Source organism: Mytilus galloprovincialis, chromosome 1 (genome assembly GCF_965363235.1).
Source record: "Mytilus galloprovincialis chromosome 1, xbMytGall1.hap1.1, whole genome shotgun sequence".
Lineage (NCBI taxonomy): Eukaryota > Metazoa > Mollusca > Bivalvia > Mytilida > Mytilidae > Mytilus > Mytilus galloprovincialis.
The window spans coordinates 45,601,288-45,624,114 of record NC_134838.1 but is presented as its reverse complement, the minus strand read 5'-3'; the positions used below and the strand labels follow the sequence as shown (position 1 = coordinate 45,624,114).

At 31.4% G+C, this 22,827-nt stretch overlaps 1 protein-coding gene and 1 long non-coding RNA gene across 3 annotated transcripts in view; one reads left to right on the top strand and one right to left on the bottom strand.

Moving 5' to 3' along the window:
* The window catches only part of LOC143075742 (TBC1 domain family member 30-like), a 75,704-nt gene extending 53,027 nt beyond the window's left edge, over positions 1-22,677 (bottom strand). Inside the window, exons 1-2 of the mRNA XM_076251304.1 lie at positions 21,976-22,677; positions 20,156-20,320 (exon numbers count right to left, since the gene is read on the bottom strand). Coding sequence (XP_076107419.1) covers positions 20,156-20,320; positions 21,976-22,339 — 529 coding nt within the window. The 5' untranslated portion in view covers positions 22,340-22,677. The remainder of the gene's footprint in view (positions 1-20,155; positions 20,321-21,975) is intronic.
* LOC143075788 (uncharacterized) lies at positions 5-21,968 on the top strand. Of its 2 annotated transcripts, XR_012978413.1 has the most exons (4): positions 5-833; positions 13,688-13,792; positions 17,378-17,584; positions 19,930-21,968. It is a non-coding gene; the product is annotated as an uncharacterized LOC143075788 (long non-coding RNA). The 2 variants fall into 2 exon arrangements; XR_012978414.1 differs by lacking the exon at positions 13,688-13,792 and having other exon boundaries at positions 8-833.
* Positions 22,678-22,827: the final 150 nt, after the last annotated feature.

Sequence of the window (22,827 nt, the reverse complement as noted above, 5' to 3'; positions counted from 1 at the left end):
CGAACACCTATCTTATTCATTTACGTCAATCTGATTCCGAAAGACCGGGTATAGCATTTACCTGTTCGGAGTACTACTTAATGTCAGAGTCGACATGAATAATGACTGATAAACTAATTATTTCGTGGGAAACAACTTCCAATAAAAACTATTGGAATGATTTGAAGAGATCGTAGGAGGTGACCATTGATTAGAGAGTCTAATTTTCTAATCGATAAAACAAATTCCGTTCAAGAAAAAGTGCGTCGGTGTGAGTAACCATGGTAATGCTTTTTGACATTTTCTAATCTTCAAATACAATATTTTCAAAAATAAAACCAACGTTACTAGAAACTGCCAACTAAGGAACTTATCCCTAAAACAGGGAAAACAATACGTTCTTCCAGCGACACATGAAAAGGAATTTGTCCATGCATACGTGATTAAGTTTTCTAACTTGATTAAACAATTACACTTTATATATTATTTATTACACTCGGTTCTCGAACTGATGTTCTGTTTTCACCTCGGGTAAAACTGTCAACAGCAAAAGGAATTATTAATTAGCGTGGTACATGAATCGAAGTAATCAAAGACATAGATAGTTCACGGCCTCATAATAGTGCCAGAAATAAATTCGCCAAACATCAGCTTCTCAAAAGAAGAGACACCATAATGATATCCTCTACCGTGACCGAATTTCCAAAACCAGTTACGTTTCTAGAAGTCAATCTACAACATGGAATCATTTAAGTTGATACGGGTGCTTTATAAATCAGGTTCGCTAACAAAGAGACGAACGAATGATAGGAGCTGGAGTAGATCGTCTTCATTAGATATAACTCGGTTCGAAGGTAGGTGGGAAATTTAGATTAGCCGTGTGATATTTGTTCTGGGATTTTTTTTTTTTCAAATATTTTTCTCTCTCCAAAATTGTCGTTGATTATTAAACTCAAATTTGAACAACCGATGCTGAAGTGTGATATGACAAAAATACAAAAGTTGACATGAATAATGCCATTCCCTTATAATTGTATTCAGAATTTCTATTGCAAGTGTTCTCTTTTTGTCCGTTTTCGTTTATATAATATCAATTGAAAGAGAATCCATTTGATTTCTTTAGGAGATAGATAGGTTTTTGCATTAAAAATAATCACACACGCTAACATAACAAAAACATAGTCTGCAGTGCCTGCTTTCAAACAGGCCAGTTGTTTTCCTCGCAGGATTCAATTCAGAAATATGTCGCAAACAATATATGATCCAGTGTGACAAAATCGTTGATGAATAAAGTAAAAACAAAGAGTGGCACGGTTATTTTCCTTTACTTGCGTCTCCTAAGGCCAATAAACTTGTCGATCGAACAACGATGCGTGAGAAAATTCCCCTCATCAAAACTTACTGTTACTTATTAAAGTCGTCGTGTTGGTCCTGTATCGGATCAACAACGCAAATCTCATCAAATAAACAAACATGGAAAAAAAGAAAATGATACATTTTTTAAATGGTTAGAATTCTGTGGAAAAAATCGCGTCATCTGCAAACAATAGACTTATAAACTATAATCCTGCGTGTTGAGCGAACAAGCAGCAAATACATATCAGTCTGGTTCGACTTAACCAGGGTCGAACCCATGGCCTATCAAACTCGAGGTGAGTATGCTATCATTCCTCAGAGGAAGGTACAGTAAAAAGACGAAGCAAAACTGTTGCCTTCTGTGCTACATGGGCCTGCTGATGTGAATAAAAGATACATATTCGTGGAGTAAACTGTATAATGTCTTTTAATGAATCGATTGTTTTATCATGATATAATTCTTATATGATTTGCATATCTATAAATACTTGAATTGGATTGGTCAATTAGAATTTTTCTCTAAGTTTACACTTCGATAAACCATGTTCCCGAAACTACTTTTGTAATCTATTCATGCGCGATACACAAGCTTGCAGTGATCCCAGGATTTTCAGCAATTTGAGATTTAAAAACAATTGCATAACAGTTGTTACTATTCTAGTGCATATATAACAAACAAAAAAAAAATAATTCACTAAGCTTCGAAAATGTATAAAAATAAAAGTTAATAAAATTCCGCGAAATTTCATGAAGGATTTGGCGAATTTACGTCATGGCAAAACACGACGTCATACGAATAGAAATTTTCAAGGGAAAGATTATTTCGTTACGTGTATGCTTCAAATTCAAATAACATTTAATTAAAATGAAGTTTTTGAGGTAGATGCTATTTTATTTCAGATTCCGTTGTATTTATCTGACATTTATGGTTTTTAGAAAGTCAAGATGGCGGCGTACTCCTTAGTTACGACTTCCCATATTGTGCTTTTGATGGTAATATATATAGTAGCCATCATAAAAAAAAATGTTTATTAAATATCACAAATGTTTGGCTGAAGAATTATAAGGATTAAATACATTTTTTCTAGAGGTTATTGATGTGTAAACCGGGGCTCTTACTCACAAACTCAACATAAAAGTCCTTCGGACTTTTATTCAGTTTGTGAGTTAATCGCCCCGGTTTACACATCAATAACCTCTAGAAAAATGTGTTTAATCCTATAGTAATATATATAAACAAGTATAAGTATGTCCGAACCAGTGACAACTCTACAATAGACTTATCCATCTGATCACCAGCAGTGATGGCGATACATGGCTGTATACATTCTGTATACACAACTTGTCTAAACATCAACCTAACAATGTTAGATCTGATAATTTGCTTTCGCAATAGAGATAGAAACTTGCTCCCTCAATTCTAGGTCTGCAATTTCCATTTTTGCCGTAGTCCACGTCTTACGGCTCCAACGAGTTTTCAAATCAAAACAGACGTCAGAGCAATCTCGGACTAAGATGAAAAGTATAATCAATTTTTAACTCCAAAAGTGTCAAACATTGATATGAGAAATAATTTGTTGGTTAACTTCTTCAAAATGATAATTAAATGGCAAAAAAAACTGTCTTTAGGAAATTCGCTACAGTTTTAAGATACTTGGTTATTCTATACACACTTTAATAAATTTTAACTATAAGCCGGCATTATTTGACCTTCGAGTCTTCTCATTGGCCACTCCATATTTTCTTACGTATATATATATGATCATATATGGTTTATATACATTTATGTTAACACAAAAAACGCCAATTGGAAAAGATAAATTATCCCGTCCTACGCAGTATTGTACAATTTTTGTTTGCCATGATCTAATATTTAAAAATGTTCTAAATACATTCAATGACCCACATTTAAAAAATGCATCTTTACTAGGATTTCTTGCAAATCATGTCAAATCGCCATATGTCTTCGTACTGTCTCTAAATCTGCAATCGATGTTTCCAGATATAATTCAATTGATAGTAAAAGTAAAATCTGAGTGTGCTTCTACACATTAATACTATCAGGGTTCAGAAGACATCCGATTATGGTAGTTTAATTAAAGCGGAATAGTCAATGAAAATCTCGGTTCGTGACGTCAAACTTATTTGAAATCAATTTCATATCAGATCACGTTTCCTTCGACAATGTGTCAAACAATCTGTAACCGGAAACAAAACATCATGGATGTCTAAAAAAGACGGGTTTTTGTTGAATGACCGAAATCATTTAACTTGACTGTTTATTTAATACTAAGTCAATTCTTTACTATTTTATGAATGGTAATGCAGTTCAAATAAATGATCATAAATTTGTCTGGAAAAGAGAGCAGGAGGGTTCGGTTATATTCTGATGACATAGATAACTCGCTTAACTGACATCAGAAACAGTGATTATTAGACCATAAAACTCGATGGACGACAACAACTACAATCCCAAGCGTTTGCCTAACAGTATATGCTCAGTTATAATTTATACACCCTTTAACAGTCGTAGCTTTTATTCATTTTAGACCAATTGGTCTTTCATTTGTCAATTGTAGACGGAAGAGATCCCAAATTACAGAATAATTGCACTCCTCGTGTCCAACTTTAAGGTAGACAAGGGTACAAATCATTGTTTGGTACCTAACTGTCATTAGTTCCAAATTCGGAGAAAACAAATTTTACCCAGATAGAGGTCAATTTAGCACTTGACAATAACACCTAGCGAGATATCAATACTCAACATATTGATGTAAATAAATACCCAAATATTTTGTCAATTAGGTAACGCATGTCTCTCAATGCTGAAGTTCAACACTAAGGTATCTAAAAATATATAAATTTTAATGAATTGAGAACTTCCTTGATAAGATGAACCAAACACATACACATCGAAAGAACATCGGAGACAAATCAGGGCTCAGTGGCGGATCCAGGGGTAAGGGGTCCGGGGTTGGAACTGCCCTTTTTCGGGACGATCAATGCATTTGAATGGGAACATGTGGTTGGACCCCCCCTTTTTTTTCAAATGGCTGGATCCATCCCTGGGGCTAGTTGTATGAGCTCCACATGGTAGTCGTCTCACATCTGCTCGTTCTTGTTTCAATCCTAAACATCCCGATACTGTCCCTGCAGTGAAAACATCATGATGACAGTCTGATTAATTACCCAATTAGATGAACCAGCGAATGCATCAAACTGCAATATCATAAATCCACTCTAGAAATGTAAACAAAATGGAAGTTACAGAATGTATTACCTTCCACATCTGCACGAAACAAAACCTTATAAATAGCATCTGCACGGATACATCATTGAAAGCGTCAGAAGTGAGAAGTACATTCGTCTAAACATTATTCAGGGTCTGTTCTGGCAGGAAACCACAAACCAGACGACTGCTAAAACCAAATGATCAGTTGGATTCTTATATAACAGGATTATAACTGTTCTCAAGTTGTGAAGAGTCAACACAAACCTCTCAAAAACAAGGTGATTACTTGAACTCTTTTGCTCTTAAACCATATTTAAGAAGTTCCTGCTCCGCATATGGGCGACCATAGTCTTAATCATGACAGTACACATCCGATGAGAAGATTCATAAGATGATGTCAAAATCGAGAAAGAGGACGAGATTAGGTTACAATATTTGTAACAGATCAGGTGTGGTCCTCTGTACCACGTGTAGCTATTTCATATGGATCAATCAACTAGTAATGGTGCCTGTAAAACATTTGAAAGAATCTTCAATTTTACCTTTATAGACATTCGTTCATTAACCCTGATTGTATGCAGCAACCCTATATCATGGAAATCATGATACAGAATAAAGCTCTGATATATCGCTTCAACTATTAAGAAATATATATACTTCACTTATGCAGGCGCTGCTAAAATGTTGCTATATAGAAATGGAAAGTTCACAATTACGAAGCTAAAAGCCTCACGTTTGTCGTAAAGTTTTGTTCTATAGCTACCCTGCTTGTCAATTTCTGAATGCAAGTCGGGATATGAGACATACTTAACTATTTGTGGTGTCCATTTTCTTTAAATTTAGCTGGGATGGATACGTCCTTCATATAGTCACCAAATTTTGAATTATTTTTGACAGGACATCATCTATATATTGAAACATGAAGTTAAACGATAATGCTAGTATGTAAAAAACAAGGATTCATGATTTGCCATAGGCTCTAGGAAATTTACAAGCAACCCTTGATGGGTAACGAACATAGGTTGGGAACCACAGGAATACTGGTGAGACGGGAAGAAAGTTGTAACGCTCTACAAAATTGTAAATATTGTTGTTTACACAATGTTGTCGAAAGTCTTTTTTCACACTCTAAACACTCTAAACACAGGACTGGAGATTAAACAGCAAAATACACAAGGCAGATAGACGCTAAACTGGACTGTTTTCAAATACTCATTCGTAATAAGCTACCATGATACATTTTTAATCTTAAGAGTTTAATCTCTATACTCAATATTTGGTTAACTCCTCAATGAGAATGTTTTGTTTTGAAGTCTTTTATACTATTCATGTTAGAACATTTCTGCTCAAATTGGACAAAATATTTTACCAATATTTGTATCTTACCAATATTTGTATCTAATGAATCTCTGGATTATTTTTTTTTTATTGTCAGCTATATTTTTTGAATGGCGAAAGGCATAACTGTAATTGACAAATTTTCAAAGATCAGAACTTTTCTGCTAGCAGTTAATTTTGCATTTTCCCCTACAGCTATTTCGTTTAAGTTTCTTCTATGTGGCAATTCAGTATGATGATAATGTCAATTTAATTTTCCAAGGGCTTATAAATGTTTCATTTATTATATCAAGTTACAAGTATTATTATATTTTTATGGTGAAAAATGATCCTTGCAGGTTTGTTTGGCTCTAGTCCTATAATTTTAAATAAACTTTCCATTTCACTAACGATGGCTTATAAGGTCAGGCAAACTTCTCTCAAAAGAATCACATTTCACACGTATAATGGTGTTTGTTTTTGTTGCAGTTCAGTATTTCTGTTGTTCAATTGTTTCACTCTTGTAGTTGATGTGTTTCTGTCTGTTTTGGTTTGTGACTTGGATTTAATCGATTTATGACTTTTAAACAGCGGTAAATGGCTGTTGACTTTATCAATCCCCCCGAAGGCTGACAGCAGTAAATCCTTAAGATGATTTTACCCTTTTTTAACCACTACAACATTAAAGAATGCATACTTCTTCTGAATTACTAAAAAGTCACTTTACAACAAAATCATGTTGGTTAATTCAGATAACCCAAGTTGCTTATTTCATTTAGCACCTTCGAATCTATATTGAGAATAACTGAAATTTATAACTACCATAATCTGTACACTATGGCTGCATATTTCCTTATATGAACGGACTACTATATGTTATGATAAACTTCAGATGCAGGCTTGATATATACATGAATTCATCTGACCAGAATGAAAGATAGTAATGTCATTGACAATTCACAGTCTAGACATGTAATATCATCAGAAAACACGGAATTCCTGGTGAATCTATAAACAATTTAATGTCCGACAGACTCTGTCACTTTCAATAACTTGAAATGAATAAAACAAAAATATATTGTATTTGTAGATTCTGTCTTGAAGCTCAATTTAATCCTTGTTTGAAATAACTCTGACCAAAGAAAAAGAAAAATTGGTCAGCATAAAACCAAGTCATGGTGTTCTTTCCATTGAAACAATTTTCTGAATAACTTAAGAAGGTAATGTTCACCATGAAAGTTATTCTATTAAGACTTAAAGTCACTTTATCTATTCAGTATTCTCATTTAGAGTTTATTCAATATTTTTTGTCTGCCAAATTCCACATCTGTGTTAGTCCTGCTGCATGACTTGATACGTCTTAATATGTTCCTTTTCTGCTATTGTTAATAATTTTATCAAGGGTCTGGAAGTTGAACATCCTTTTTAACAGTTGTTTTGAATTCCCTCAAAGTTATCTAGTCTGTTTAGAATTCCCTCTAAGTCATCTAGTCTTTTACTGTAAACTTACTTATAGTTGTGAGATTACACTGTACATGAGGGGTTGAGATATCAAAAATGAAATGTTATCAAACACTGCTATGTATCCATGTGCTAATGCCCAGTAACTTGTTTTCCTAATACTTGTAGCATTGTTTTCTTTATTTAAAGTATTAGGTGGTATACATAGCTGAACGTTGATAGCCTCTGTAAGATTTATTAAGAATCAGACAATTTTGAGCTTGGCCTGTTGATGATGAAGTAGGGTCTCCAATTACATCTCTGCTATTAGCATATTTATTTTATCGTGTTCTTTGCCATTCGTTTTAACATTAGTATGGACTGTCTGCAATGATCTTTATATATTATCTAGATCAGTCTCTAATTATGAATGCTTTAAATATTTCATGCTAGCTTTATTTACTTTTTAAGACTTCATAGAATTGATTCTAAATTATTTGATAAATTTAGGTTTACTGATATGCTTATATGTCTTATATGTTGTCTCAAATAGTATTCTTTTAGTAATGGTCTTTCCCTCTGATAATACAATAACCCCTTTTATAAATGCCAACTGAACCTTTTTCCTTACTTTTCAAGTCATCTTGTATTAAGTTCTGCATACAATCTCAATTTCAAATTCATCAGATACTTTTCAATGGACTTTTTTTTTTAACAATAGATCAAAATGAATTACCTTCACTTATTTTTTATGCTACCAGAACTTGTTTACTTTGGCAATATCTGGTTAAAATCCAATTCATTCATCATACTCAACTTCCTGTTGTGTTTTCTTTACATTTTCATTTGGGCTTGATGATGCTGAGTGTTCCTATTCAATTATTCTGTTCAATTTGGTATTAATAATTTTCAATAAAGTTTCTGATTAATTTTCGTGATTGTTATACAGTTTACCAAAAACAACCACAACAATTTTGTTTCCACAAGTTTGATTGTTTTTTACAGATCAATCTTTATGCCTTTATCAATTCAGTCTTTCCATATTTCAATCTCTTTCTGTTGGAAATGACTGCTTCGTGTCCTGAACAATTTTAAAATTACTCTATCCATTGTTGTAAAGTTTCCCACACTTTTTTCTGATGACTGGTTGTCTGATTTCTTAATACATGTACATGTATTTGAATAGGTAATTTTGCATTTTGCACATCATTTGGTGTAAATTTCTGTTCTAAGAGGTATATTGTGTTGATGATAATTAAGATTATTTTCATATTACACTTGTCAATCTGATAATGTATTTTTCCAAACTTCTGATCTATTCAATGCATTTCCTATGTACTTTTTTCATACAGGAAACTTTAATTGGGAATTGTTATTTGTCAGGAAAATCTCAATTTTTTTGGTTTGAAGACCTGAACAAACTCTACACTTTTACTACAGTTCTATTGTACACATATAAGTATGATATGCCAACACTTGTAATTCATGACATATCTCTTGATAAAATTTTTATTTTTATTTTTTTCACCAGCATACTATAACAACATTATATTTCATTCACCAAATTTACAATTCCATAATTAAACAATTTGAATTCTATCATCAAACAGTATGACTCTTCAGAAATTGCAGTTCCTGCTATTGTAATCTGGCATTAACATCATAAATGTACAGAGCTTGTACCAAATAGCTCATAAAATTTATATTTTTATATCTATTAGAACTAAAATAGCTGCCCATTGCTGTTCTTAAACTTAGGGGTTGCTGATCATTTCAAGAAGTCAGGTACATGTAAATATTAGCATCACAAATATGGTATTTTAAAAGTGAGAATACTGAGTCACCATATATTACATATGTGAACATAAACTTGAGTATTTGGATATCTCTTGAATTGCCAGCTGAGTAATAGACATGAATTATGATACAATGCTTTTGAATTGGTTATATTAGATGCAATGTGCATATATGCATGTGCAAAGTTAATAAAAGTCAACAAAAAGAGATGTTGTGTTACATGCTGATGAGAGTACAACCAAAGAGCACAAAAAATTATACATAACTGTTCTTATGGTGCTTGAGATTTTTTTTATTTTGTATTTGCAGACCATGATAGATATAGGAAGATGTGGTATGAGTGCCAATGAGACAACTCTCCATCCAAGTAACAATTTAAAAAAGTAAACCATTATAGGTCAAGGTACAGGCTCTTCAACATGGAGCCTTGGCCTTGGCTTACACTGAATAGCAAACTATAAAGGGCCCCATAAATTACTAGTGTAAAACCATTCAAACGGGAAAACCATAAGCCTTGTAAGCAAAGTAAAATCAAGGACCATGACAGTTAAGTAACTGAAGCCAATGTACTCTAAATGTGAAAATACTTTTTCAATTATCCAAGTATAAAAATTTAAATTCTTTAATTTGTTTCAAAATATTCAACATTTAATATATTAATTGGACAACATGCATGGATGTTACAAACAGTAAAGCTGACAGAAGACTTAACATTTTTTCAAACATGTCTGTCAACATACAGTCAACTTTCCTTATATAATTGCCTGTTTTTCACTTGTAATGTTTGTTGATAGCATTCAATTTTGTAAGTTTTAAAGGACTAACCCTTTTTGAATTTGCCTTTTTGTTAAACCTTTTACTCTCCTTGCACACTTGTTTTCTTTATTTGAATGAGGCAGACTTTGTACTGAAGTTTTTCTAAACCCTTCAACTCCATGTTCAGCTGCATACATGATGTCCTCTCATTAAATAATTAAAAAGTTTGATTTTTATATTGATCTGCTCTAATCTATTTAAACACCACAGATACAAGTTACTGTGCTTTATATCTTGATTTACATTTAGACATTAACCATGAGGGGCACTAGTACATACAACATACAACAAAAGACATTACATCCAATTTACCCATTCAAATTTCCCTCCATCATGCATATGGAGTATATAACTCCTAGTTGATATAATATTACAAGGATGATACTACTTATTATGATTTCCTTGATGTAAATGTGCTGCTTACACAGAATTACTTCAAAGACCCTTAATGGTAAAGCTGGTCATCTTTTTGAAAGAATTGAAGACACTATCTGTGTTATAGTTGTTGTCTCTATAAGCAAAACGGTGTCTGGAAAATTCTTTTTCTTTCTAAATGACACACAATGTGCACATACCAAAATAAGATTTTTCATTAACCTGTCTACAGGCAGTGTTTTGGTATATTTCAGAAATCAGTATCAGTAAAAAGAGCAAACATTTCTGTACACTACACATAAAAAGTTTACTTACAAAGCTGTAACGTTATTTAATAAGTATATATATATTTAGTCAAAAGTAAAAATCATGAAGGTACAGGGGAAAACCTTTGGTAAAATTTGAAAAAGTTTAAATCATCAAAATGATAAATAAATCTCACTCCTAAAAACAGTACATTAATTGTTCCATTCAAATGTGTAATAAACTGGATTTCAAACTGTTAACTTGCACCACTTCCATTATGCCAATGATTGTTGATGCAATTCATGGCAAGTTTGTTAGCTCAGGCATTGTTTTTGTTATCATATATAGATATAGGAAGATGTGGTATGAGTGCCAACGAGACAACTCTCCTATTCAAGTAAAAATTTATTTAAGTAAACCATTATAGGTCAAGCTACTTCAACACAGAGCTTTGGCTCACACCGAACAGCAAGCTATAAAAAGGCCCCAAAAATTACATTTGTTTGCTAATTACAGAACATACAAAATAAAAATTTCACACAATTGTTTTTTTGCAATGTTGTTTTTTAATGTTTCTTTAAAGCACCCTTTGTTACATTTCTCTTTCACTTATGATAGCAATAGTAAATTGTCTTTAAAAATATGAAGATCTCATGATCAGTAAAAGCTAACAGAGAGTAGAGAACATTTGGGAATCAACCTTTCTCAAATCAGGATTACAAACTAATTGCAACATTCATGTGCAAATTTCATAATGTTATTTCTTTTCAGCAACAAAACTTTAAGATGCTGAAGGAATGATGAATCTAATATAACTCACCCAAAAACTTATTTCTATATTTTTGTAAACAAGACATTTTTTAGTATCAGTATAAGAGTTATGATAGGAAAAAATATATTATTCCCTGAAAAGGATATTATTATTGTTGCATTGAATGTCCATGTTAACCCACATGCAATATTTTACTCTGTATTATAGGGAAAGCTTTCAACATATAATCAAGCCAATGTATTTTTAGTGTTCCCTCGCCACAACAATGACCATGAACAAACAATATTGGCTGATAACACGATTAAGTAATTTAGCATTTTATCTGAATACACCAAGTCAATAACTTATTAGCTTTCTGAAACAAGATATCCTACTTTTGAAAATAATATAGTTTTTTGAAATAATATTATTGTTAAGACAAATCAGCTTAATTTTCATTCAACATGTTCAACAGGACTATAATTGTGATGTATTCATTCATGGTACTTCAATGAGGCTTTGTGGTAATTAATAATCCTAAGGAAAAGGGGTCCAACTTAAATTAACTTTGTCTTATTTTCCCAGGACTTGGATAAAACAAATCCAGAAAAAAGAAAAATTTCTGATTCCAGGATTGACAGAAAACCTTTGATTCATTACTAAAAAAAAACTATAAAACTGGAATTTCAACAAATGAGCTTGTAAACAGAGAACCTAATATAGTCAAATTGTCTCATTGAAAGGGTATGGGGTTTCAAATTCATGATAAATACTTAATAAGCTTTGACCTACAGTTAAACAAAAAACAAAGTCTCTGAAAGGGTATGGGGTTTCAAATTCATGATAAATACTCAATAAGCTATGACCTACAGTTAAACAAAAAACAAAGTCCAGACTGAAAGGGTATGGGGTTTCAAAGTCATGATAAATACTTAATAAGCTTTGACCTACAGTTGAACAAAAAACAAAGTCTCTCAAAGACATGCAGTGCTCAATGTCTGTTGAAATTGCAATAAAATATGGTTTGTTTTGAATTTAACTAATTAACAATCTATGGCTTCCATGAATTATTTCGATTCTAATAGGACAAATATGGTCATAAAAAAAACTGAAGCAAGGGTGGGTATGCTGTGTGTGTGGCTGTTCTTTTTTTACTCCCTGTCAGATAAAGCTCAAATATTTTTATAAATATGTAGCTTGCGTAGGTTATTTCGTGAATAACTGCTAGAAAAAAATCTTTTTAATTCTTTAAATTCTCAAACCCAACATTTGCCATTTTTAATTAACATGTTTTTCTCGTACGCTTTCGTCAAATCAAAAGTTGACATTTTGTAACTAAGGAGCCACCATGTTGACTTGCTGAAATGAGTAAATATGTGAATAATGCAATAGAACAGAAAATCAAACAAAACTTACCTCAAAAATCAGTTTCAATACAATATCATACGAATTCCGATGGTTCACATATATAACAGAAAAATTTCAACTTAAGCAGTTTCATTTGTATGATGTCATGTTTTGAAATTACTTAAATGCACCAAAAAGATTAATAGACTTTCACGGAATTTTATTTTATTTTTATTTTGTTGATTTCCCTGAGCTCTTGTGCATTACTTCAATCGTTTTATAAAATTATTATGCATACAAATAAGAGTAAAAGTTATTTTGTCTTTTTTTAATTGCACTTTTTAAAACAATAAAATCAGGAAAAGGGTCTGCAAATAGGTTCCAATACATGTAGATTTACATGGGAAGTATATTGTAACAGCCATTATTATGTATATCTCTGAGTCTGCGCTAAGTAAATTTTATCGAGAATTTTATCACAGTGTTGTTTACAAAGCTAAAGAAGCACGTCATATTAGAATTAAAGATGAACATTTTCAAAGAATCTTTCACAGTATAGAACATGAGATTTTTTTTTAATTCTTTTTTTAAATCTGTGCTTACCAAAGTAAGTTTCAGAAAAGGGAGAAGGTTTGGTACCATTAAAACAAATTAATTCTGCTGTAAATGTTTGCACTTGTCCTAAGTCAGAAATCTGATGTACAGTAGTTGTCTGTTTATGTAGTTCATACGTGTTTCTCGTTTCTGGTTTTCATATAGATTAGACCAATGGTTTTCCGGTTTGAATGGTTTTACACTAGTAATTTTGGGACCCTTTATAGCTTGATGTTTGGTGTGAGTCAAGGCTCCATGATGAAGGCCCTACCTTGACCTACATGTATAATGGTTTAAATTCATAAATTGTTACTTGGATGAGAGTTGTCTTCTTGGCACTCATACTACATTTTCCTATATCTATCTACAATTATTACATGTACAATGTATGTCAGAAATAAGTATCATATTAAATTGAGCATTGATTTTATTTCCAGATATATAAAGTGTCAATATAAGGTGACGAAAAGTTGGAAACAACAGCAAATCAATGTTCGTAATTAACAATAGCTGCGTCATAAGAAGCCTTTCCATGAACCCTGGTAATTAAAAGTTACACCTAATCGTTAATGATACATAAGCAATGTCTATAATCACATATATGTTATTCAAGATATAACTAGTCTATGTACATGTACTTATAGATTCATGTACAATCAAACATAATTCCTATTTCCCAATCAAAGGCAAACTATTATTCTCCTTTAGCTCAACTTCCTTTATATTATTAATTACTGATTTAATTAATAAGAAGAACTGTTAACACAATCATTAACTTTAAAAATTGTTCACCTTTCAGAGGAGTATACATCAAGTCACAATCTGGCAACATGCAAGACAAAACAACACCTACTCTGATCTAAATAATAATGCCAACCCAAAAAATGTTACGATTATGTACATTATCATATGTTATGTACCTTCTTACAGCTACAAAACATGTTACGATTATGTACATTAAAAGACATTATCATATGTTATATACCTTCTTACAGCTACAAAACATGTTACGATTATGTACATTATCATATGTTATGTACCTTCTTACAGCTACAAAACATGTTACGATTAAATACATTATCATATGTTATGTACCTTCTTACAGCTACAAAACATGTTACGATTATGTACATTAAAAGACATTATCATATGTTATGTACCTTCTTACAGCTACAAAACATGTTACGATTATGTACATTATCATATGTTATGTACCTTCTTACAGCTACAAAACATGTTACGATTATGTACATTAAAAGACATTATCATATGTTATATACCTTCTTACAGCTACAAAACATGTTACGATTATGTACATTATCATATGTTATGTACCTTCTTACAGCTACAAAACATGTTACGATTATGTACATTATCATATGTTATGTACCTTCTTACAGCTACAAAACATGTTACGATCAGTACATTATCATATGTTATGTACCTTCTTACAGCTACAAAACATTTCTTACTTAACAAAGAGATGAGGATTAATTCTATTTATTTCCTTATTTTTAATTATTATCTTTATATTTATTTATTATGAAATGCACATCTATACCCCTAGGGGTTGAAGGCATATACAAAGAATACAATACAAAAATACACACAGTGGAAAAATTAACATATTAAATAGCAACATTCCTAATGATACAGCTATTTATTTTTCTGTTTAATGGAATAAACAAATGTGTCAAAGCCTATCATTGATTACATCTATTTTAGAAGTTATTTCTTACATAGATATATAAACTGTCAAGATAAGGTGACAAAACATGGACACAACAATAATCATGACATAAATCAATGCTTCTAACTGTTAGGTAAACAGCATCACAACAACATTATCCATGAACCATTGCATAGCCAGATCAAGGGGGCCTTGGGGGGCAGCCCCCCCCCCACTTTTTGTGAAAAAAATTTGGTTGATTATATAGGGAATCACTGAAGCATGACTAGAGCAGACATTCTCTTAGGACAGTCAGCAGGCCCCCTCTTAAAAAATTTTTGGATCTGCCAAAGTTGCATTGCTATAATTATGGAAACCAACGTAACGATGATACATTACTTATATCTGTAATAACACAATTTATCTATGATACAATTTTACGGTCTCATAAGTGCCAGAGGTTAAGGTTTCGAACCAAACTCAGTCTTAGGGGGTAGCCCAGGCCCCCCTTTTTTGGGGAAAAATTTGGTTACTTATATAGGGAATCACTGAAGCATGACCAGAGTGGACCCCTCTTAGGCAGTCAGTGGGCCCCAACTTATGAAAAATTCTGGATCCGCCATTGACAGGTAAATTGAACAAACCACAATAGCAATTCAAATAGTGTAATTGTGATTTTCTATGAAAGTGTTTTTAGATTTGTGCAATGGGAAGGACATGACTCTAAAGACTTTTTTCATTGTCCATTTTGCTGAGAACCAATTATTAGTTAAACGTTTAAAACAATATCAATATTCACAGTCAATAAAAAAAATGCATAGCTCATGGTCAGCACTAATCTAAACTATAAAAATATACAAAATAGGAAACAGTTTAATATAAGTTAACAGCTTGTTTCTGGATGCTAGTAATTACTCAAATGTATTAATATGTTCATAACAAATTGTGCATTTTATTTAACTTGAATTTAATACAGAATGTTTACACTAATCCCTATACTGCAAAATAAATAACAATTTGATTTAAATTTGCCATAAAGATTAACTTTCAGGTTGAGGTGTAAAAAAGACCTTTTTAATCCTTCCCCTCAATGTTTTTGCTTACAAATATAAACTTTTCATGTTTTAACTTTTGGTTTTATATGCAAAGAAACTATGGGAGCAAACAATTGATTGTTAATTTTGGGTGTTTTAACGTCACTTTTAAGTGCAGCAATAGGGCTATTTCGTGGAGGCAAGTTTTTTTTTGGTGGAGGAAGCTGCAGTGCCTGTAGAAACCTCTGATCTTGATAGGAAAACTGACAATACTATGGCAGCAAACAAAAATGCTAGTCAGGGAAAGACGAACAAAACCAGAGTACAAAGCATAGAGATAAAAATACAATCAAGTTGGTTTTCCCGTTTGAACGGTTTTACACTGGTCATTTTTTGGGTCCTTTATAGCTTGCTGCTCAGTGTTAGCCAAGTAAGTAAAATATTTGAATTGTCAGGTTTGAATAATAATATTAAAAAAGTGATAGTAATCTTATTAAACAAGAGGCTCTCAAGAGCCTGAATCGCTCACCTGGTAAACAATGCCTTATTAACTAAATTAATAAATTAATGTTTGTTGTAAATTAAACAGAGTAACAAAGGCCATGTACTATCCTGGAAATACCTTTTAAAGCCTCTTAGGAACCTCTGGAAAGAAATGGGCATGAGTTCGCCCTACACTTGATTAAGATACAGTCTAGGTCAATCTGATGATTCACAATACAAACAGATGAGTGTGGAAGTTAGCAAATATGATGAACAAATTGTGAAAAATTGTCATTAAAGGACAATAACCCCTTAAGGGGTCAATTGACAATTTTGGTCATATTAACTTATTTGTAGATCTTACTTTGCTGATCATTTTTGCTGTTTACAGTTTATCTTTATCTATAATAATATTCAAGATAATGACCAAAAACTGCAAAATTTCCTTAAAATTACCAATTAAGTGGCAGCAACCCAACAATGGGTTGTTTGATTCATCTGAAAATTTCAGGGCTGATAGATCTTGACCTAATGAACATTTTTAACCCATGTCTGATTTGCTCTAAATGCTTTAGTTTTTGAGATATAAGCCAAAAACTGCATTTGACCCCTATGTTCTATTTTAAGTAACGGCAGCCATGTTTTTTGACGGATCAAAAATCGAAGCACAAACTTTGTGCAGGATAATCTAAGGAACAATCATGCTAAGTTTCATCTAAATCCATTCAGTAGTTTCACAGGAGAAAATGTTTGAAAAATTGTTAACGACGACAGACGACGACGACAGACGCCAAGTGATGAGAAAAGCTCACATTTCCTTTTAGGAAAGGTGAGCTAAAAATGCATATTGTAAAAACATATTTTATATGAAGTTCAACAACAGGGTTGAGCTTTCTCACATAAACGTCAACTTAATCGATTTTTTATATTCATTTTCACAGGTTTGGAAGAGGTATCATTTCCTAGTGATAATAGGTGGATAAATATACTACATAGCTTATGAAATCAATGCCTGGAAGGACATCAACATCCTATAAAGACAATAATGAAGTTGTTTCCTAATCAAATAAACAACTGCAGCGTACATAATCAATGAAGATAGAATTATCTTTTCAAGGTCTGTGAGAAGTGAGGAAAGCTCTTATAAGGTAAGACAACAACTCTATCAACGCTGAAGGCCAAATAGCCAATAAATATCACTAGCATAAAGAAAATCTTTTAGGAATTTATTGCCTTAATGAATAGACTTATGTATACATGGTATATGAACTTATCACTTTAAAAGCAATATTTTGTTCAAAGAATACTGATCAAATTGCATTATTAGCCAAGGTATTCCTCTTTGGTATAATAATATAATATACAGTTGTGTTTTTAAGTATTTATAAAAAAAATGAACCAATTACATGTATATATGTTTAAATTTAATATACATGTATTTAAAGTTAATGATAATGTAATTATACATTTTTACATATCATTAAGTTAAGATTTGCAGTTCAAAATAATATTTTAAGTTGCATGCACTAACAAGTCATTAAACAATTCTCTTTTTTTTACAAACAGAAACTACAAGTAGCATATATTACATAATATTATATATTCGTATATTTTAACAAATTTGATTCGTTTAGGGATAGTCACATGTTAAACTATATTTTCGAAGGTAGAGAGAAAACGGCGGATAGCAAAAAGCATATTGCACGGTTATTTTTATAATATTCAAAAACCGAAATACTACATGTATGTGACGTCATGTAATGAATTTCAGGATATTGTTTAACGATTATAAACGTTTTTGAATCAAATGATATCTGTGATTGATTGTTTGAAGAAAAAAATCTTTAAATACATAAGATGACAAACAAACAATAAAAAGCAATTGAAATAACAACTAATATATTGTTATTGTCAAGGAGACAATATGATATCTATAAAATTCCAACAAAATGAAATGACGATTTTGATACAAATATGGTCGGAAATTAATAATATCACAAATATAGCCTTTGTATGAGGTCAATACAGGATATATCGACCAAAAAAAGTATATCCACCTCGGACTTCGTCCTCAGTCAATATACTTCTTTCAGATCAATATTATACAATTACTGTCTTTTGATGAGGTAAATATGCGGTTTTATTGACTTTTGAAAAAATGATATTCACTGAGGCCGACGGCCGAAGTGAATATCAGTTTTTCAAAAGTCAATTAAACCCCATATTTACCGAAACAAAAGACAGTAATTGTTTTATTCCATATTCCGAGAAAAGAAAATGTATTTAATGACAAACATAATACCAAAACTAATTTTACACGAAACATTTTACCAATTAACGTTGCATGTAAAAGCGTGTGATGTTTAGCGCGGTGAATAACACTTTCTCAGGTGAATATGCTTTTTTTTTCAAAATGCAATTCATATAGAGAAACATACTAAAATAATACCAATATAGAATAAATCCTTGTATCGACCTTATACAAAGGCTATATTTGTATAATATACAGGGGAAGTTTGTGAAATATGGGATTTTCTTCAATTTTTATTTTGAGTAAATAAGGCAGTTTAATTTTTTGAAATCAATGTTTTGATACGAAAGGAATTTCAAGAGTTGCCTTCTGTGTACCATGGATTTTTCAGATATATTTCAGAACATAGACCATGAGCTCGAGTCACTAAGAGTAGATATTGTTTGTCTCCCTTCAACTAAAAGTCATAAAAACAAAAATAAAGTTTATATTTTCAGCAAATCCAAATTAAACAACAGAAAACAATGTTAATTCAATTATAAAACTGTCCCTGCCAATACATTAACTGACATTAATTAAAATAAAAATATGTTTAAGGGTATGTTATTCAGTTTTAGGCATGCATATACAAACAATCCCCTTATCTACAACTGTACATGTATCTACACCAAATGTCTTAAAAGTAACAGGTACAATAACACCTGCACAGTCACTTAGGAAGTTTGATTATTAATAGTTTAAGACTTTATAATTTTCAAATCTGGAGACAGGAGTGATTCAAATTTTGATTTTGTCCTTTTAGGCTGGTCAATATACCACTAAAACTGCATGTAAGAATGAAATAATGAACATGTATTTGGTTAAAGGACAAGTAGAAATATTATCAATCCTATCTTGTTCCCTCTTTTATTATACTGCTATTACACAACAATTTTTTTTATCACAAACAACCTGAAGCATTAAACAAAAACAAAAATTTTACTCAAAGGGAAGTAACTCAATTCATTTTATGAATCTGTATTTTCCTATTATTGAAAAAGCTATAAACCAAGCTTAGTGCAATGTAGAGGAAACAGACTTAATCATTCAACAATTATCGCTTTTATTTATGAATATTTACTTCCTATGAATGATTGTAAAATACATTATATGTACGCTTTACAAATGAATTATTAAAAGTATAAATCAGTATGTTTTGCACTAGCGGACAAATTCTTTTTAACTGTTGTTATCTTTTTTCAGAATTCTTTAAAATAGTAATCACATCATCAACTAATGCTGTATAAATGTGATCGAGAATCAAAAACAGCTGACAGAAAGCCTTTGAATCATCATTCAGTCAATCATGTCAATATTGCTGGGGAAAAATAGGTGTAATCTGTACTGGTTTATGTGGATACCAGGATAGCAAATATTTCAAATGCCAATAATTGACACAAAATCTTTCATTTTATCATTTTGTACTCACGTCTTTTCTGTGAAGAGGCTTGTATAATAGCAGTTACGATGTCAAAATTATGTTGGAGCTTTGCCAGTCTTCTTTCACGCCGCTTTAATTGTCTTACTAATCTAGCAGACATACAATTATTTCTGTATTGTAGTTCTGATACCATTTTCCTGACCTGTCCTAAACCTGAAAAGAGTTTGATAAACAATTATCATGATAATACTAATGCAAATATAATTCCATGGTCTATAAGGCTGTTACTTTACAACTTGGTAATGCGCAGCAGAGCTACATGTAGTTACAATGTATACTAGATACTTGCAACTGTAAACCAAAGTATTCTGTAGGCTATACTTAAAATAAAATTCAATTATCTTCATTCTAATGCAATATTGTCAAAACTTTATAGTTTTTAAAGTTATCTTTAATATCTTAATTTGCCAGAAAAATAAATAAGTTTGCATAACTTTATTTTGGTTTTTATTACAGTAATAAATCATTAGATTTATACTAAATACATGTATGTTACAGTATGTATCTTCAATTTGTGACTTTGAAACCTATGTTTTACATAGCCTAAGCTTAAAATGCAATCAAGAGTTATCAGTTTTAGTTACAGGTGTACATGTACAAAAAATGTATCTCCCAATGAGTGTATCAAAAGTCAAAAATAATGTCACTAATTTCTGATTTCTTAAAATCTTGACATGAAACACAGAGACTGAGAGAGGTTTTTTTTATATATCAAAACATATTATACATTGTACTTTTTACATGTTTATTACAAGTATTTATGGATTTTATGGTCTTTTTATTATTTACAAAAAAAATGTTTTTCAAATAAATTTTTACACTACAATGTAGTCATCTTTTATTTATTTAAATATTGCTATTAACAGCTACTTTTTACATGTATATATACATGTACATGTATATCCAAACAATTTGATTCAGGAAAATGTACAATGTAAATATTCTAAATATTCTGCAGTATTACAACTTATAACGATTTGGTACATACATGTACATGTTGTCTTTTAATGTGTTGCATATTTGTTTTTCTTTCATTTTTTCAACCTGAATTAGGCCATTAGTTTTCTTGTTTGAATTTTTTTACATTGTCATTTCGGGGCCTTTCAGAGCAGACTCTGGGGTATGGGCTTTGCTCCTTGTTGAAGGCCCTACAGTTATCTATAGTTAACAGGCTATTATTTGAACTTGGAATTATTTTTAATTATAGAATTTGCATAATTTCTTGTGTTTAAATTTTTTAATAAATTCCATGTTTATTTTGGTGTTATGATGATTTGACATGCATTACATGTTTGAGCGGTTCATAACACTTTCCATACAATGTATTTTGGTTAGATAGTGTTGTGCTCGGCACAGTACATCTAGTGAAAATATACTATTTTCTTTCTAATAGAAAGTGTTGTGCGCAGCACAGAACATTATACTTACAAAATAAACATGGAATTTATTAAGAATTTCAATAACAAGAATTTAAGCAAATTCCACTGCCTAAAAATAATTCAAAGTTCAAATAATAGCCTGTTAGTTGTACATTTTCATGAGTCTCAGTAATTAGTGACAAGAATCGTCAAGTAACAAATTACAAACTAGAAGTTTTATTTAGTGACAAATAAATGAATACATGACCATGATGACACAATTTTTTTCTATCTTAAAGCGATAAAAGGTAAAAAAAAAAATTTAAAAAAAAAATTGCTATAACTCTTCTTGTCCCTAGTTAGTGAGACCGAATATTCGCTGCCAATGTTTTATGGCTATCAAAGACGTGGGGATGTTTTCAGAATAAAAAATGTAGAATGTGCTCTTACTTTGTGACTCCAATGTTGAGCGATTTAGCTTTCCAGAATGTTTGGCTTCTATATCTAAATGTATTGAGTTTTTCCTCCATGGAAAAATATCTGATGTACTTGAGCATTCCGTGAAAGTATCACTCTCAAAACTGTCATGTCTGGCATCATGCCATCTATCATATATTTCAAAAAGCAAATCATCAACAATAGAGCTGCGTTGCTCTGACAAATCAAATAAGGTATCATCCATACTTTCAGAATTTAGGTCTAGACCTTCCAATAGTCCATGTCCATAATTGTCTCTAGATTTTGACCCCATTGGCATTGCCATTGGCACTGACATACACCTTTCCTGTGCCAATTCACTCTCACTTTCAGACATAATGAAATGTAAGTGAAATTGTCAAGGCATTGTTATTGAATTAAACAAAAACTCATGTTTGTAAATCAATGCTAACTGCAATCATTACGAAACGTAAACAAATCATGAAATGCACCATTACTTCAGATTTATTTTAGATTGTTCTGCATTTTATGGGTATTATTGAGCAATAATAAGAAATATCGATAGGCCGCTTTTTTAAAACAATGTACAAGGTACTGAATTTCACTCAGAGACCAGTAACCAAGGTTGACGTGTCGCTGTTATCTGATAGAGTAACATCTGGTGCAGCAAGTTTTTTGTTGACAAAATTGTGACAGGAGAGTTCCATTGTCTCTCGTAACCTCTCTAGAGTTTCCATAGTGTGGTACATAAATAAAACAGTACTGTGTTATGAAAGAATGGTAATAGTGAACTTATTTTGTCCTTCTTTATTTGGTTTTTGGGTTTAACTTAATGGAACATAAATTATAAAAAATGAAAAATAC